This window comes from Rhopalosiphum padi, chromosome 2, assembly GCF_020882245.1.
Source record: "Rhopalosiphum padi isolate XX-2018 chromosome 2, ASM2088224v1, whole genome shotgun sequence".
Classification (NCBI taxonomy): domain Eukaryota; kingdom Metazoa; phylum Arthropoda; class Insecta; order Hemiptera; family Aphididae; genus Rhopalosiphum; species Rhopalosiphum padi.
The window spans coordinates 37,488,363-37,507,026 of NC_083598.1; the positions used below are offsets into that span (position 1 = coordinate 37,488,363).

General features: G+C 24.6%; 1 protein-coding gene across 2 annotated transcripts in view; it reads right to left on the bottom strand.

Annotated features, from left to right (window-relative positions):
* LOC132922415 (RYamide receptor) overlaps nucleotides 1-18,664 on the bottom strand; it is a 94,205-nt gene that overhangs the window by 53,191 nt on the left and 22,350 nt on the right. The window contains exon 2 of one of the 2 annotated variants that reach the window (XM_060985922.1): nucleotides 8,331-8,457. The exons of the other annotated variant lie outside the window; for it this stretch is intronic. Coding sequence (XP_060841905.1) covers nucleotides 8,331-8,363 — 33 coding nt within the window. The 5' untranslated portion in view covers nucleotides 8,364-8,457. The remainder of the gene's footprint in view (nucleotides 1-8,330; nucleotides 8,458-18,664) is intronic. 2 annotated transcript variants of the gene reach the window in all.

The following is an 18,664-nucleotide window of genomic DNA, read 5'->3' on the forward strand; positions in this document are numbered from 1 at the left end:
TATCCAACTTTATTGTACTTCACCAACAGATTAAAATAAAATAATCATTAATAATTAATTAATAATATATGTCTTATTTTCTATAATATTTTTTTTATTTCTATAATATACTTACATACATACCATATTAATGAGAAGAAATAACAGATGGTAAATATCTGGAAAGTAAATCGTTTGCATATATTGTTGAAAGGTCAAGTTCTTGAATTTTTCGAAAGATGTTTTGAGAAAAGTAAAAAAATAACATGTTGAATAATTGAAAATAGAAATGTTTCATTTATGGAATTAATAGCTACCTTTTCAATATCGGTCACTATTTTCGAATTCGCATTCAAACTACATTTACATTATTTTCTGTACACTGTTTAATTATTATTAGAGAAAACATTTATGTTGTCGTGTACCTACTTTTTATCTCTCCAAATCGAAATGATTGTTAAGCCAATTATAATTGAAAATAGTTGATTTATTTGTTTTAATAACTCAAGTAAGTATAACACATATATGTTTAAAAGCCTGAAGGATAAAGATGCTGTGGACTCTGGTACATTTAAGTATGCTGTGCTGATGACTTCCTCATATGTGGTGTCCTCGTTCTTCTTCTCCTGGATACGAAGTTTATAATTTTTTCGCGGTCTCATTGTTGCGCCCTTCGAAAGATTTTTTCGTAAGTGCAATTATGTGGACCAGTCCGATTTTAATGTCTTATCATTATAATTTATAATATATATTATGCTGCATAGGTCATCCCGGTTATTCGTACATTACAGTTTAGTACAAATGATTCGGATTATATTCTTGCACATCATGATTCGTAATGTCGAGTCCAAGAATTCGTAGTTATTGTGAAACAACATATTTCCTAATAGCTCTTAGCATTTATTGTAATTTAGTAGTCCATTATAGCGTATAAAGTTCTTAATTTTTCTCGGTAATCAAGGAAAATGCTAGAGCGATGACTGATGAGTAAATTGTCATCTGTACTTTTTTTTAATCAAAGGATTAAAAACATAAAATTAATAAAAGAGTTTTGGACATACTTTAAAAGTTACATCGCCAACTAGCATTTTAATTTTTGTAAAATCTTACAATTTCTCAATCGTTATTACAATAAATTATCTTTGTTTTATTTTACTAAAAAATTATCATTGTATAGTATATTACATAAATGATAAAGGGGGATTCATTTTTTAAGAAACAGTAATTTTTTTAATTATAAAATAGGTTTTCTTTATCGCTTAAATATTTGTTTTTAACTGACTTTTTACTAATTGAACTAGATACTGTTTTTGAAGTGCCAGCAATTTCTGGTTATTGGTTGGTAAATTTTAATAGCTTTTTTTCATTGGAATTACGTGTGACAATTTTTGATTTTTGTTTAATTTTTTTTCACCTAAATAAATACAAGATCAAACACATGCAGATGTTCAGGTATTGAGTAGTTTTCTTCAAAAATATGTTTACATTCACGAGACTCGATAGTTTTAATTTTAGCATCACACTTAAATGTACACGTCCAATAAAAACATATTTTTAGAATCAGTTTTTCTAATTACATTTTTATCTTTTATACGTATTTACGAAATTGTTTAAACTTATAATAGTTATACCTCCGTGAATACTAATAAGTATAATTTGAATATTTTTTCCACTCATATTAAATTTAATTAAACTAATTTGATACAATAAATTATATGGATAAATTAATTAATTAGTGACACATTTAGAACATATAGAATAAACTAAAATACAACTATGCTATCAACAACATTATTGTGGTCTGAGTAGATTCGATGATAATCAACGATTATTAGATTTATTATGGGAGATACCCTTCAACATCATCAATATCATTGCAATTAATATCTTAAAATATATTACTTCATGATATGTTCAAACACTTTGATCTTTAGTACATAAAACATTTCTAACATAAGAGTATTTGATTAGTTTACATTCGAACACATGACCTTTGGACAGACCTTATTCGAACTGGTAATCCTCTCTCTGTAAAAATATATATGTATAGATAAATACATCTTAACATTTACACAACTAATATCAAGTTAACAGTAGCCTCACTCTACTCTCATGGTACATTAATATTTATATCTGTAATGTATGATTAGTTTTGTTCGCAATATTATAAAAATGTCCAAAATTCTATAAATAGGCAACCTTATAATTTACCGAATCGATAAGTGCCTATATTATCTATTTAAAATTGTATATTATTCATTCAAAAACAGTATTAAGTAATGTATTATATTTTACGAAGTAGGTACATCAAATATACAACATACGTCCGTAAAAATTAGTAACCCTCCCATTAGGTCGTATACGTTTATTGTTATTTGAGTTGTAAACTTGTAACTTAAATATTTAATTGCGTTATTTATTGATATTTGTTGTTTCTATTATAAAAACCGAACCTTTATTTTATCTAAATCTGTTTCTAAAATATGATCAATAATAGGTAACAATTAATTAAATTAATTTCAACAAGGATTTCTTCGCAAGAACAGCATATAACAATAAAACACTTAGGAGTAGTGACACAAAAACATTATACTGAATAAAATAATTAGCTTATTTGAACCTACTACCTAATCTTACATATATTTTATAATATAACCAAAGCAATAGTTGATACTTTTTTTTTTATATATAAATCAATTAATAATGAAATTAATAAATTACGTTAAGTCATTAAATTTTCACTATTCATTAAATATGTAAGTATACATTTGAAAACAATTAAAATTGAAGATAGTATAATGAAATATAAAAAATTGTAAATTTTGTGATGTGTAAAATAAAAAATATGTTAACTAGAGTAATAATGTAAAAACTTTTCACATTTATCAAGTGTTTGAATAATAAGTAGGAATTTATTTTATTTTGATTATTTTATATAACCGTGGGTTATGTGAATAGTCGATACTTTAATTAATACTTGCTATTTATTATATTATACTTCACCGCAAACCTTGTACAATTATATGAACATTTTTATTATTGGAGCATCCCTTCAAAAAGCAAATAGACAGAAATTCAATAGTAATTTTTAAAAACCATAACCGCTGAAATAGTGAATTAAATCCGTTATTCTCATTTAAAATAATCTTGATTAATAAAACAACAAATATTTAGTTTATTATAATATTATATTATTATATATAATATGAAAACTTAATATTATTGATTATAGTTTTTTAAAATAAACATAAAATAAAAAAAAAGACTTTACAGAAAATTTAAGGTCATCGAAGCTTGAATTAAAAAAAATTAGAATGAAAAATATGCAGTGCATACAGCTCTATAAAGGCATGACGAAAAAATGATATTATTGATTATTATTAAATTCATATTAAAACGGTATAATTATAAATAATAACAGTTTTCATAATTTTCACAATTAAAAAAATTTAAATATATAATAATTATTAACCTTTCTTGTGAAAAATATTTATAAGTATCTATTCATTAAATGACTTAAAATTAATGTGGAATAATTGCATAATATTATTATAATTTATAAAACACGTAAATATATCTTGTTATATAAAATAAAAACAGTACCTATTATGAAAATACATTTTTTAAATAACAATTTTTCTTTACTTTTTTTTATTTTTATAGCTAAATACGAAAATGAATCATTTATAGTATGAACTATTATAATAACTTGAAATTTTTAATTGTTATAGCTTTTTTTATTTATATGTCTATAGACTATTTACATTTATATAAATGATCATTAAATAACTAATAAGAATTGCATGATTGAACATTTCTGAAACTATAAAGGTATTCCTGCAGTGTAGTCTTATTTAGGCAAATTAAACTGCATTTAAATTTTACTTAAAACACTCGAATAAAGACTGTAATTAAATCCGCAAAATTATAAAGAAAAAAAATCATTATTTAACACATTTTAACCATAACGCCAGTAAATCGTGCTCGGTTTAATTCATTGAGATTTACATAAAACAAAACAAAGCCATATAAACGTTAAATACATACAAGTTGAGAAGGAATTATACAAACGCCTTGGCTTGGTAAAATGCAACCCATAGTTTCATAAGAACAATATTATCATAATATTTATGGAAAAAAGTCTATGGCAATAAGTACTTAGCTATAGAAGCAACGCATGGTCCTAAATTTGCTGACCATGGTTGAGACACCGCGCTACAATCAGTTCTTTTTCAATATTATCGACGAATTAGTAGCTATTAAAGTAGCTTACGTAGGGTTTTAAAATTGCATGACATTTATTTTCTTGAAATATTTCATTGCAATGAAAAATAAAATATAAATTATTATATCTTAAAGTTTATAATCACGTCAACTTGCAAGTGATAATTTTCAAAAGTTGGTTTATTGTGTGAAACAAAGAAAATATGTATAATAAATAATAATAATAATAATAACCAATAAGGACCCAATTAATAATACAAGTGATAAATATCAAAAATGTATAGTGCATATTTTTGCATATTTACTATTAATATTTTCTGTTTATAATCAATATATTATTTCTAATCAACTATAACCGAATACATTTAAAAAAAGAAAAAGTATTTTTCAATATTTCATTGAAATATTTCAATTGAAACATTTCAAATTTAAAACCCTAAGCTTACGTCTTATATGAGCTATGACGCTAAAATATTATATTAATCCGTAAAGAGTGTTTTGGAGGGGTAAGAACAACAAGTGTGGGGCGGATAGTTATAATACGCAATGTTTTCGTACAATATGCATTCCGATATAGAGTCACCTTTTCCGATTTGGACGAAGAGAGTTAATCTGATGATTCCATCCATATTGAGGTGTAGGAGAGACAGACTCTTGTACATTTTTGCCCACAGACGACATCAAATAGCTTTACGGCTCTGCACGGACAATACGCTCAATCACAATCGTACGAGACGCAATACGCTGCTGTCCATGTTATAACGTAACAAAAACAACAATATAAAATATCACGAGTAAGCAAATAATATTGTAACAGTGCGAATAGTCGATACCTATACACCAGTCGAATTCAATACAACTTATTTTCTCTCGGATGAACTGTGGGTAAATTCAGTATATTATGATATTATATTTTGTACAACAAGAAAAATGTAGTTATATATTTTTATTTTTACCCCCCACTACAATAGTGGTTATTTTTCTTTTTTATAGACATTTTTTCCTACATCATTTTACCGAGTCGTTATAAACATCCTAGGATGAATTACTCTATTGCTTTGATTTCCTCTGGCAGTTATACCTGCTTATTATTTTAAATTTCCGGCACCTATATTTTAGATGTCATGTACCCAAATGGAAATAACAAAGAGCGAATTATTCACAACGCAGTGATGATAAAAATTGACTTCAATTCGGTGTTAAATTATCAAACGTTTGTTTTTCAATCTTCAAATAACTAATATGGATTTATCCCCAAACGATCTGTCTGTAATAATTTAATTATTATAAAAAATATAATCCTTCAGTTTTTGAAGCCAATGCACAAACCGATATTCTCTATACTGAATTTTCAGTCATTTGACTAAGTTATAATCATATAATTCTTATTAAAAAATAAGAGTTGTTTGGAGTTTTTGATTCTTTACTAAATTGGTTTCAATCATTTCTATCTAGACGTTACAAGATTAAAAATCTTAAGTTTAGCTCTAAATAGTTTTATATACAATCAAATATATTTCAAGGAGACACCTGTCAACTCTACTTTTTAATATATTTATAAATGATCTTCTTAATGTTATCAATATTTCTAATATCTTTCTCTTTGCCGACCACGCCAAACCAGTAAAAACTATAAAATTTTAACAAGATTTAGTGCTTATTAATTTACAGTTAGATATTAATAACCTACTTATATGGTGTAATATAAATAATTTAAAAATGTAAATTTATGAAATTGTACTTAATCAAAAATTGTATTAACCTTTAATCCTCTTTTTCTGATTTTAATACCGAGCTTGTTCCTCAACTTAAAGATTTAGATACAATTTTTGATTCTAAATTAAATTTTTCTTCTCATTCTGAAACGATCAAGAATACGCTTCTCGTAACTTGGTATTTATTAAACACACTAGTGGTTCATTCATAGATCCTATTCCCTTAAAAATCCTCTATTGCCCTCTTATCAATCTAAAGTGTTGCCTTCTCATACAGGTAAATAATACGTTAAAACAAAATCTTATGCTAGAATCAATTGAAAATAATTTCTTACGTTTTATATCTTTTAGGATTGAAACACATGATGGTTGTTTTACCACGGGGCATTTGTATCACACCGTCGTTTAACGTTTTGTTGAAAATACGTTAAAATGAATAAAGCACAACATATGAGTGTCGCATCGCAATATTAACGTGTGACATTTCGATAATTGTTGCGTGCACCGTGACTTTACCACACATTAAAAATAGCGTGCGATAAGAAATTTCCTGTTGAAAATATGTTCATGTGTTTCGAGCCTTAAATTCAATATTAACAGTCCTCCCATGTCTCATTATAATAATGTTTTAAATTTTCTTGATATTTTTCTACTCTCTGACCATCGTATATTTTTATTCTCTAAATTTCTTCAAAAACTGATATTAGGTTCAATTGATTGTCATAAACTCATAAAATACTTTTTTATTACTTGTATAATTTTTTTTACACGTTTTATTTTTAACTTTAGCATATGTTTCATAATAATATAATATTACACTGACACTATTACTTTTTATTTGAGTGTAGTTAAAATTAAAACCATTAACCATTTCAAGAGTTTTGAAAAAAAAAATCTGTCACAAAAACAGTATACGTACTATGGCTCATTGCTTGTTCATTTTTTTTGTATACCAATACATGATTGATTGTTATACACACTTGCATGAGATACTATAACCTCAAAATGTCAGAAAGAAAATGTCACTCAATGTCGAGCGGTTTGAAAGGATATAATTACTAAAAGTGCGTATTAAAACATAATAACATGATATAATTGATACAATAACATTTTTAATGTTATTATTTATTATACAAAACCTGGCATTTAGTAATGTCTTTAAGATGTAATTTGATACCAATTTACAAAGTATAACAATGTTTTAAACTTTTAATGTATAATTAATTTTATTATATTACTTATAACAGTTTTAATCTTAGGTTTCATTTTATTTAAATTAATGTATTTTACTAAACTTTGTCCAGTGAGAGGACAGACCGTGGTCCGACGGAAATAGGTTCTTCTACGCATCTCCAAGTGACACCCTGCGCAGAATCGGCGTGTTCTCTGGCTGGTTAGAGAACTACCTACACAAAAGTATACGTATGTACGTAGAATATACGTACTGTCGATTTATTTTATTTATTTTAGCCATAAAAAAAATAAACAAATTGCATGTTCGTTTATTGATTATTTTTATATAAAATAATTTAAAGTTTCATTAATTTTATGTTATAAAAATTATCCTTTTTCCTGTGAAATTATTACGCAGAACACTTTTTTTGTTGAAAATGTTGATTTATTAAATCTAAAAAGTAATTTTGGACATTTTTGATTAATTTAAATTTTATACTAAAGACAACACGTATAAATTAATGACCAATAGATTTGGGAAATGGCTACGATGATTTGAAAATTGGAATTATTAATATAAATTTATTAACATTTTACTAGATATTTTATTAGAACATATTATTTTATAAATAGGTAATCAATGAGTATTATTGCACAGTATAATATAACAATAGTTTAGGTTCAAATATATTATATTTAAAATAATAATAAATTTTTATTTTTAACTTATTGCATTTATAAAGTCAATATTGAATAACTCCTTATGCATTTAAATTATAAGTTTATAGTGAAATCACAAGTATATATTATTTTTTTTAAAGTAATTTTTATTTTAAAAACATAAAATTATTAACTAAAAAATGTGTAGAATATTTTATCAAAATGAATGATGAATGTAAATAATTGAAATGTATTTAGTGGTATTTAATTATTAAAACAGACTGTCCTATCTATATAAAATAATTAATGCAAAGGTATCTTATTCAAATATATATATATATGTGTATAAACTATTTTGTGCAGAAGAAAAAAACACGAGTTTCCAGAAACTTGGTCAATATTAAATGTCATTTAGAAAAAATAAAAAGAGGTACTCTGAAATATTTTATGAAAAGAAGAAGTACCTACTCGTCCGACGTGCTACATAATATTAATTAATAAGAATTAATAATTTAATTTATCTTTTATTGTTTTAAATAATAAAACTTCAAAAACATGAACTAAATATAAACTACTTACTGAAAATACGTATTTCAACAATAACGTTGACATCACCACTGCATGGGAATGTCACGTGTATTAATAATTTTCCTTCGTATGATTCGTAATCGTACCCGTCTTTATTTCCGGAAAATTAAACTATTACCTAAAAAACGTGATATTAAATATAATTATTATTAATTATTTTTATATCCATAGCTATGGAAATAATACTTCTAAATAATCGTGAATACCTACAAACAAAGAACTACTTATAATTGATATAATAGTTAATTTTCATATTTATCGAGAACTTCGCACAAAAGTAATTTTATTATATTAAGTATTGTTCTCTTTGAATTACAGTATGCTATTGAGGATTAGTTTATTAGTAGAACTTACTCTAACGCAACAATACAAACTCAATGACTGTAATGTATATAAGGAACTTTAGAATAAATTCGTAATTATTGACGCTTTTAATTAGACAATAGGGTTAGTTGAAATACGAATGTCACTTAAACATGACAATTTCCATGAAGAAAATGATAATAATTAGGGGATGTTAGCTATTCATCGGATTCAATATAAACTTAAAACGATAATCGATATTTGAATTTTTAGAAATAACATTTTATGGTTGTCCATATATTATACTTAAGTAAAAATTTAAATTACACTATTGACTGACCCAACATTTTTACTTACAATAAGAAATCTTCAAGGTTTTGAAATCAAATAATATCATCACAACGGTCGAGTTAATAATAATTTGGAATAAGAAACCATATTGAGTATTTTGAGTATTTCATGATACATAGGAATATCAGATTCTTTTATTATATTCTTTTTAAAAAGATATTTTTTTAGAGAATAAAAATATATAGTACATATTACAATTTAATATAGACATAAAGTGTTCTGTAATATTTGTCCTCGTCAATACATTTATTTTTCAAATAAATATTTTTGAAATTTCATCTTTAAAATATACAATTTAGCTATTATTTTTTTTTTTTCATATAATATCATTTATTTGTGAAATTATTGTCGCGTTAAGTTATAATAGGTATATGCAGCGGCAAACGATCAACCATTTTAGAAAATCAACCATAAAATAATACATGTATCTTTCAATAATTCTATTTTAATAACAGAATAAAATTATATTGAAATTATATGTAATCAAACTAAATATTATTATTATACATGTCATATATCCAGGGGATTCTTATCTCAATTTTTTCTTTTATGATGAAATTATTTAAATTCCGAGTTGCAACGTCGAAGTATTTTACTCTTAAGGATCATATTTTAAAACAATTCGTTTTGTGCATACAATTTAAGGAATGGTCTATGAGACGATACTAGTTATTTTTTCAAAATTAGAATTATTTTTTTCCCCTAAAAATTGTTAAGTCGACGATTTTTTTGTAAAAGGTGCATTTTATATTATTTTTTCCGGAGAGGCAATCATTTTGGATAGGTGTCAATGTTACGTATACCTAACCATACAAGCCAGTAAGCATCAGGCGGTAGTCTCAATGCATTAAACATTTCGAAACCGTCGAAAATAACTTTATCTACATACACTATAATACTGGCAACGAATTGTACACGTGGCGTTTAGACAAAAGGGTAGTCGGCATCTGTATATAGTCGGTTTCATCATTGCGAGTATGGCGCGGTCAACCGAAGGGTGACGCGTAAAATATCTGACGGTGGCGATGTAAATGGTCGACGATTTGCGCGTCGTTGTTCGATGACACGTGTGATATGCACTCATATTGATCACCGCTGTCGTCGCGGATACCGTTTGCATTCCAATCGGACTGTAGATCAATAGTGGTAGTTATAGATCATATTGTTTTTTACCTTAACTGCGCGATTTCACGAATTCACCATTCGCCCCAATTTAACAACGCATATGTTAAAATGTTGATTTTAAGTATACCTATTTGAGGACTATATTTTTGAGAACACGATTATGTATGTATTTGTCTGTTCATTTTTGTTGTTGCATATTCTTTAAAATGTATGGTTTTACGATTTTTTAAATGCGTACTGTTTATTAGCTATTATACGTTTACAAGTTAATTTTTCTTTGTTTGTTTTCCAACATTGACTCAGTCTAATACTATACTATTTACAATAAAAATTATATATAAATCAATTCTTTGAGACTTGAAGGATTTAACCCCTATAGGTTGTTAAATGGAAGGTCATATATGAATTTAGTTTTGGCTCATGAAAATCCAATAATTTTTATTTAAATGTTAGCCATTAGTTAATTATTATTATTTTTGTTATTAGTAGAAAAATGACATTTACATTTCTTTACAAATATATTTAAAAAATAAAAATAAAAACTTATGAAAATAACTATAATAATAACTTTTAAGATTATATGATTTACAATCGTGATTTGCTTACTTAATTTTAGACATATCTTTTTATGTAAACACATAAAAGAAAGGCTAATACTAATCTTAACGATATTAAATTTAAGTCTGGTTTTTATTGAATCGGTTTTTAGTTTTTTGTGTTACCATAACAAATATTTCCAGCATTAAGAAGTGGAAAATTATAGAATGAATCATTGTAATTTTGTTTGTATAATATATTTCAGCAGTAGCAAAATGGAAAACGATAAAAAGATTATTACCGGGTGAAATAAGTTAGGTAATACAGCTAGTAACTATGCAAGAAGTACTATTCTTTTGGTTTTTTTAGACGCTTAAACACGCTATTTAGTAGTCAGAAATTGCTGAGAGTTGTTTCTATATTATATAATATGTATATTGTATATACTTAAGTATATTATTACACTTTGAGTGTTCGTCGATATCGCAACGTTCATCACGTCGTTATGAAAAATATCATAAATAAAAACACTACAGATAACCGTAAAATTTATGGTATAATCATTTTCGTGTTCATATTTGTTATAATTCAAATAATAATAACCATCTACGTATGAAAATCGTCCTCAAGATTTATCGTTATTACGAGTATATTTTAAACTACACCATGTCCTATATTCTTTCCTAAAGCCTCTTTTCTTTTAAGACAATGGGGCTTATAAAAATAATATATCTAGTTTGTGTTGTATATTTATTTTAATATGTTTTTAATTGAAATATTTATTTCTTCTAGATATTGTTTTTTTTTTTTTTGAAATTACTAAAATATTTTTAAAATCATAATTAATATAATAATAATGTATTTTAAAATTGCCTTAAATAAATTAAAAAATAAAAATACAGTAATATCAATATTTTGGTTATTTTTGGTTTCAAATGATTAACAATTAATTTAACACAAAATAATACTTAACAAAACTACATTTATTAATTATTTGAATTTTTTTTAAATAAATAATATATATTTAGGGTTTTCATGAATTTTACAACTACAAATTTGTATGCACATACAATTTTAACTTTTAATTATATAATTAATAAAAACATTGAAACTATATAAGAGGAGTTGCTATTTTTTAATTTTTCGTTTCAAGTACATTAAATAATTTGAAACGTTTTTACTCAATTAGACATGACTACTATTATTATTATTATTTATAATTATATTATACTTTTTATATAATTAAACATTAATTGTATCATTGTTAATTTAAAACTGTATAAACATTATACATAAATAATAAAATATATTATTTTTATTCATTCTATGAGTGTTATTCTCATAATTGCGTTCAACTTACAAGCCTTTTAGAACTTAATTAATAATGAAACACTTAAGTAAAAATATTTCATGTTCATAAATTGTCTTTCTAATTCCTAATATCCTAATATAATACGACGTGGACATATGATTTTATTAAAAAACATGTAGATATTAATAAAGAATAATAATAATAATAATTTGTGTTTTTCCAATATCATCATATAAATTTTGCAACACATTTTTAGAACTATAAACTTAGGTTTCAATAATTCATTATACTTATACACATGTTCATAATAATAAATAAATATACAAAATATTTCAATAATAACACAATAACACAGTTCTGTTGAGTTATAGATTTTTTTCTTTGTCATGCAAACAGATTGTATATAATAATATTTTTATAAAAATAAACGTACAGAGAAAATCATACAAAGGAATATTCAAGGTGTCTACCTTATCGTTATTAGATGATAAAAAGAAAAAAACTAAAGACGTCTTACAATCGAGTTAATTTTATAGTATAGAAACTATATTATAGATAGTTCGTTGAAATAATAAAATAATGGTCTCTGTAGTATTAATATAAAAGAATATTATGTTTATTAATTACTATAGGTATTTATTCACGCTTCTAAACATCTAGTTAATAAAATAATTATTTTAATTGGACATATTCACTTGTATTGTATGCATATAAGCAGCTTATTGATTGAAGAATCGAGAATTAGGATATTAACGATACGAAAATGTTTTTTAAAATATTAATATATGGCGATTTTAAAATACAAAACAGATGTTTATGAATCTAGCTAACGGTTTTTAGTTCTTATAAATATTCAACATCTAAACATTTAATTTTTTTTTTGTTTATAAATCGGACGATAAAAAAGTCTTAGTTTGTTTCGTGGTGGTATGAGGTTTTATCCGCAATGAATTTTAATGCATTGTTTTGTTTACGTTAAAGCTAAACATATATAAATAATTTGTAAATTTAAGAAAGGGATAATGTAGTGGAAAAATAAATGTTATTACAGTTATTATTTGAGATTTGAAGCGTTAGCAAATTTGACTCATTTGTTATGTATATTAAAGTAAACACTACAAACACTATTCAAGAGATACATTTTTTCATCTATATTCATAATCTGAGTAATAACATAATTTAATAAATAATAATAGAAAATCAGATTAATGTAATATTTAAAAAATATTTTTGAATATACCTACTCGAAAAATAAATACAATAAAATAACGTAAAGAGGCAACAATAACTCCGTTTCTAACGACGGCTTTTCGACAACAAAAAATAAATACGATTGGAATATTAATTTCGAAGCAAATTAATAATTCTTGTCGTTAATATTATATCACTCCTATAAGAAACTTTAGTTTAGTCTTGCAAATAAATCTGACATAATTGTTTTGAGTTATTTTTAATTTTTGGAGATTACATTTGTATTATACATTTTGATATTTCTTGGCACCTGATACTTCTGAATTGTTTTTCAGTAATTCCCCACGATTTAATTCACTATAATTTTCTCTGATTAAATTTATAAATTATTTTGTTGTTATAAAATTGGTTCGTAAATATGTTGAACAAAAGCGTACACATATATGTTAAGATTATATATTGCTGGACGAAAGAGGACACGAGTGCCGGATCATTAAAAATGTAATTCCTTCCTACATCCATATTTCTATAATGCAGTCATAAAGATATGTTATCCAACAGTATCATGATTTTCATTTTATTCTACCATGAAAACATTAACTGTACAAAGAAATGGCATTAAGGTTTTCCGCCTAATCTTCATTTCTAATGCTTTTATGAGTAATGTTTTACAAAATATATTAAAATTATAATATACTGTTATTTAACATAACTTATGCAAAAACATATAATATTCATGCAAACACAATATATAGACTTAATTCATCATAAAACTCAAATAAATGTAAAATGTATTAAACTTTGAATAATATTCTGACAAAATATTATAATTTATGTATACCGAAGTAAAGAATTAATATTTTAGATTAAAAAAATATTTATGAGTATAAATATATTTTATATGAAAAGATGTTGATGCTTGAAAAATATAAATCAAACTGGCTTATCACTTATTTCTAATCTCAAAAAATGGTAAATAATTATCTAAAAAACACCTTGTTTCTATATGACTTGATAAGATTAAATATAAAGCGAAATCTAAGTAAATTAAAAATCATAAAAGTAATAAATATTATTTCAATATCAATAAAAGGAATAAAAGAAATTGTTAGTTAAAAGTTTTCTGATGTAAAGACATTTTTTTATAACCAAGATGAAATTGGTTTGTTATTGAAATATATTACCAAATATTTTATGCCTCATCGGGAATAAAAGATAAATAATTACGTAGTGTTATTAATAATCATTACATACACCAAACGTCCATATCTACCATTTCTAATTTTAGTTAGAACTAAATATTTTGACAATAATTATAATTGGTTTCCGAGTATAGGACGTTAGTGGAGTATTAAAGATGTACACAGCTTATGCAAATTACATGTCTTAAGAACGAGATATTACGCTTGAACCTCTTAAATATGCAAAGTCAAAATATGGTTTATGAAATCAGTTCGATAGGAAATGCCTACATTTTATAAGCTATGGTGCATATGTTGAGCATTAATATGCAAATACATACATTTCCGGTTCCTAAGTACTACATAACAAACAGCTTTTATAAGTATAAGTCTAGTACATATATTATATCATAGTTATTCGAATATCCGACAGCTGATTGATTCAAGTTTTTCAACGGGCGTCAAACAGAAATGGTCCATTAACAATTCTTTATGGTTCTATAATATTTTCTTGTGCGAATATTTCTCTGCATATTATCGTTTATTGTTTGTCCTTCAGCATATTATCAGGGTTAGATAAAACCATTATTCCGTCTAAACAGTTAACCGCTATGATATAAATTATCGACTGTGCGATTTTGAAACGTAGTATTGTTTGATTTATCATTATAATTTAAGCCTTGCGATAAACATCTTTATAAATGTCAATGTTTTTGGTACAATATACTATATACTCACTGTATACTGTACATTTATAACAGATTCATCGTAGATTATACGAATACGAATTACAATATTTAGCGGTTTCACAAAAACTCATTTTTTTTTACACATCGTGTTTTTGGCATATTCTATACATTTAATAACGAAATTTCTTTGATCGCGTTGATAATTTAATAAAATACTTATAACACGATAGTACACAAGTTTTATACTTGAATTCACGAATGAAAGTAATATTAGGTATATATTTGTGAAAATAGAATGTAACCATAGACTATAAGCCAAAGCCAAGGTAATGCACTAATGCAACTCATAGTTTCGGCGAACTTAAGTTCAATAAGAATAATAAATAAAACTACTTATTGGAAAAAATACATACTACATAGGTATATGAATCTATGGATATGTTAATCGAAATACACTCAGTGTAATAACAAATTATTATTAATAATATAACTGATACAATTCAATTATATTATAGGTTGAAATTATGATAAAATATTTAATACAAAACGAAGAAATAAAATGTAGTAGATAATATAATATTACCAATATCATCAACGATTAATGTAAATATATTTTAACGATTTATAGTTAATCAATCAAGACACTATTTAATAATTGTTGAGATTATAGAGACTAAAGGTTTTTATCAATTTGACTAATAAAAAAAAATATAATCAGATGAAAAATAATGTTAATTTTAAGTATTCATTAAATCGTTTCGTCACAATGAGTGTTTATATACATATTCATTATGCAATGTGAATCTATCTTAGTCATAACACTTTTCTAAACAACCTTTTCCAATTAAACAATTCTGGATATTGTTTCACATTTTCAAGTAAGCTATTGAACTGATTAAAAAGCCTTTTTTATAAAATATGTTTACTGGAATAATATTATTTATTTTTTTTATTTTTTATTTATTAAATCTTAAAAAGTTTTAGAATATACATGCTATTACAAGTGTATTTACATATTTAATTAATTACAAATTTGGTGTGTTTGTGGTAGCTTTAAGTTTGATCTTCATCTTCATTGACGTCTGACAGAAGAAGGTCTTGTGGTAAACGATATAATTTAAAATTATATATCATCTACGCTAAAAATATTGTATAATATGTATAATTGTAAGCTGTAATACGTTAAGGTGTAATGTATCTTAATAATATGTGTAATGACTGTTGAATATGTCTCATTACTGAAATAGGTTTTGATTACAAGTGTAGGTATGTAACAAATAACGCTCTCGTAGTTTCGTTGTAATATGATTTAGTGTATTTCAGTATTTGTGTAATCCAAGCATTAAAAACTAAAATATAAATGCATAGGTAACATTAAAATTAATATATTTTAAATTTTATGTAATATATATTTATTTTAATTTTGATATTAACTATAGTTTGAGTTATAGTCATTAAATAAATACTATATAAATTTATAATAATACGTTATAGATACATTATTCTAATTCAATTATGGAATAATATATATATTTGTTAATATTACATTGGTAAACAGTTGTAACAATATTGGGCTAATCGACTATACTTTATATAATTGACTTAATAATTTACGAAAAAACAAATATTAATACTGTGATATATGCATTTCAATTGAATTTGATTAAAAATTAAATTAAATTTCACTGTGTTGTTTATATTTCAATAAATAAATACGATATCGTGTTTTATATTATAACAGTGTTATTGAATATTTGAATTAGACTTAAAATTCACTCAGATATAATAAAATAACAATTTGTTCATTGTATTCGATTAAGTGTTGGAAAACTATTTTAAATTTCCATTTAGTTTATTTGTTAAGAATAGTTCAAAAAAGTGTAACATAAGTCTCATTAAATAAATATGAATAAAATATGACATCCCAAACATACGGTACCTAATTTAGATAACTCAAAAAGGATGTGGTTAATAAAAGTTGTATGAAGTTGTATTGTTATAGTTAAATTAATTAAGATAAAATATACTTGCAATATCAATTATATAACCATAAAATTACATTTTATAAAACAAACTAAAAGACTGTAGAGGTTTCGTTTAAAAAAGCAGGTGATATTGAGGAAAAAAATAATAGTAGGTATCTATACCTCACAGTAATTATAATTAACGTCACTGGAAGCGGTAGAATTTGTTACAGGACATTTACTTTAAAATATCTACATTACTCAACTTAAAATATTATTTCAACATTGTATACAGTGACTTAAATAAAAAACAGAGCTGAAAAAATGATTTTATAAAATGTTTCTAAATAAGTAGAATAACGCATGTTTCTTATATTATTGAACCATAGTCCAGAATACGTCTTTATCGATTTATTATAGTATAAAGAATAGAATATACGTTAGATAGTATAAATACACCATAAAAAGAGACGGGGTTGGGTATTGAAAATCGAGTTGAATTCAGAATGTATTTGTAGATAGAAAATCGAAAGATAAATATAAATGAAATAACTGCAACACATAAAACGTCAATCGATTAAAAAAAAAAAAAAAAATTGCAGACAATATTTTTCGAATAACTTCTAAATAGTTATAGCCTATAGGTAAGTCTAAACTTATATTATGGACATAGTCGATAGTTGTCATTTAAAAAAATATTTTTGCTATTAAATTATCACAGATATAAATTATATAATAATCTAAATACGGATCATATAACAAATATACACGCACAGAATAAAATACACGATCCTATTTGTATTGTAAATAATATTCGTTGCAAGTGGCGGTAATAGAGTTGTAAAATTAAATAAAAAGTGTCGTTGGTATAATGCATTTTTTTTCGTTTGGAGAAAGTATGAAATATATTGACAATAACTAAATCTAGCATTTATCCATGTAATATGAAATAATAAAACGTGAATTATTTCTGTTTAGAATAATATGCTTATACATGCAATAACAATTTAATCAAATGTATAATAAATTTACCCCAATAATTTCCAAACTATTAAATTAAGTGAAAGATAAAGACCTATTTCATAATTTTGAAAGAGATGAAAACAAGTTATTTTTGTGTAGGTATCTAAGCTAAATCACTGATTTTGTGAAATTAAAGTTAAAGATTTATATAATTTATTAGTACGTAATATCTATAACTGTTTATACTACTTTAATATAAATATACCATAGGCCGTCATTTCTTCGCGTTTTTATAGTTAAAATGTGTAATATATTAGGTATACAATAATATGAGTACATACTTACTCAAGATATATAAAATCTATATATATGCCATGTACATAGGCGTCACTAATCACTATAATGGATATCGAGATGAATACCATATTTTTTTTGAGATAACAAGGGTACCTGCCTATCGTTTTCCTACCACAAAAAAAAATATTAAATTAGAAAATAATACTAACTAAATGGAATTGAAATATTCGACCAAATTACAAATAATAAGATAAAATTATTCGTTAACTTTTAACAGCTTGAATTATTTTCTTACAAGAGTGCAATAAGTATTCAAGCAAGCATGTTAAACTAGGCGTTCACGAGATACGTGTGAACATAGACTCTTTTTTGACGGACTGCGACCACTAGGATCATTAGAAAATTAATTGAA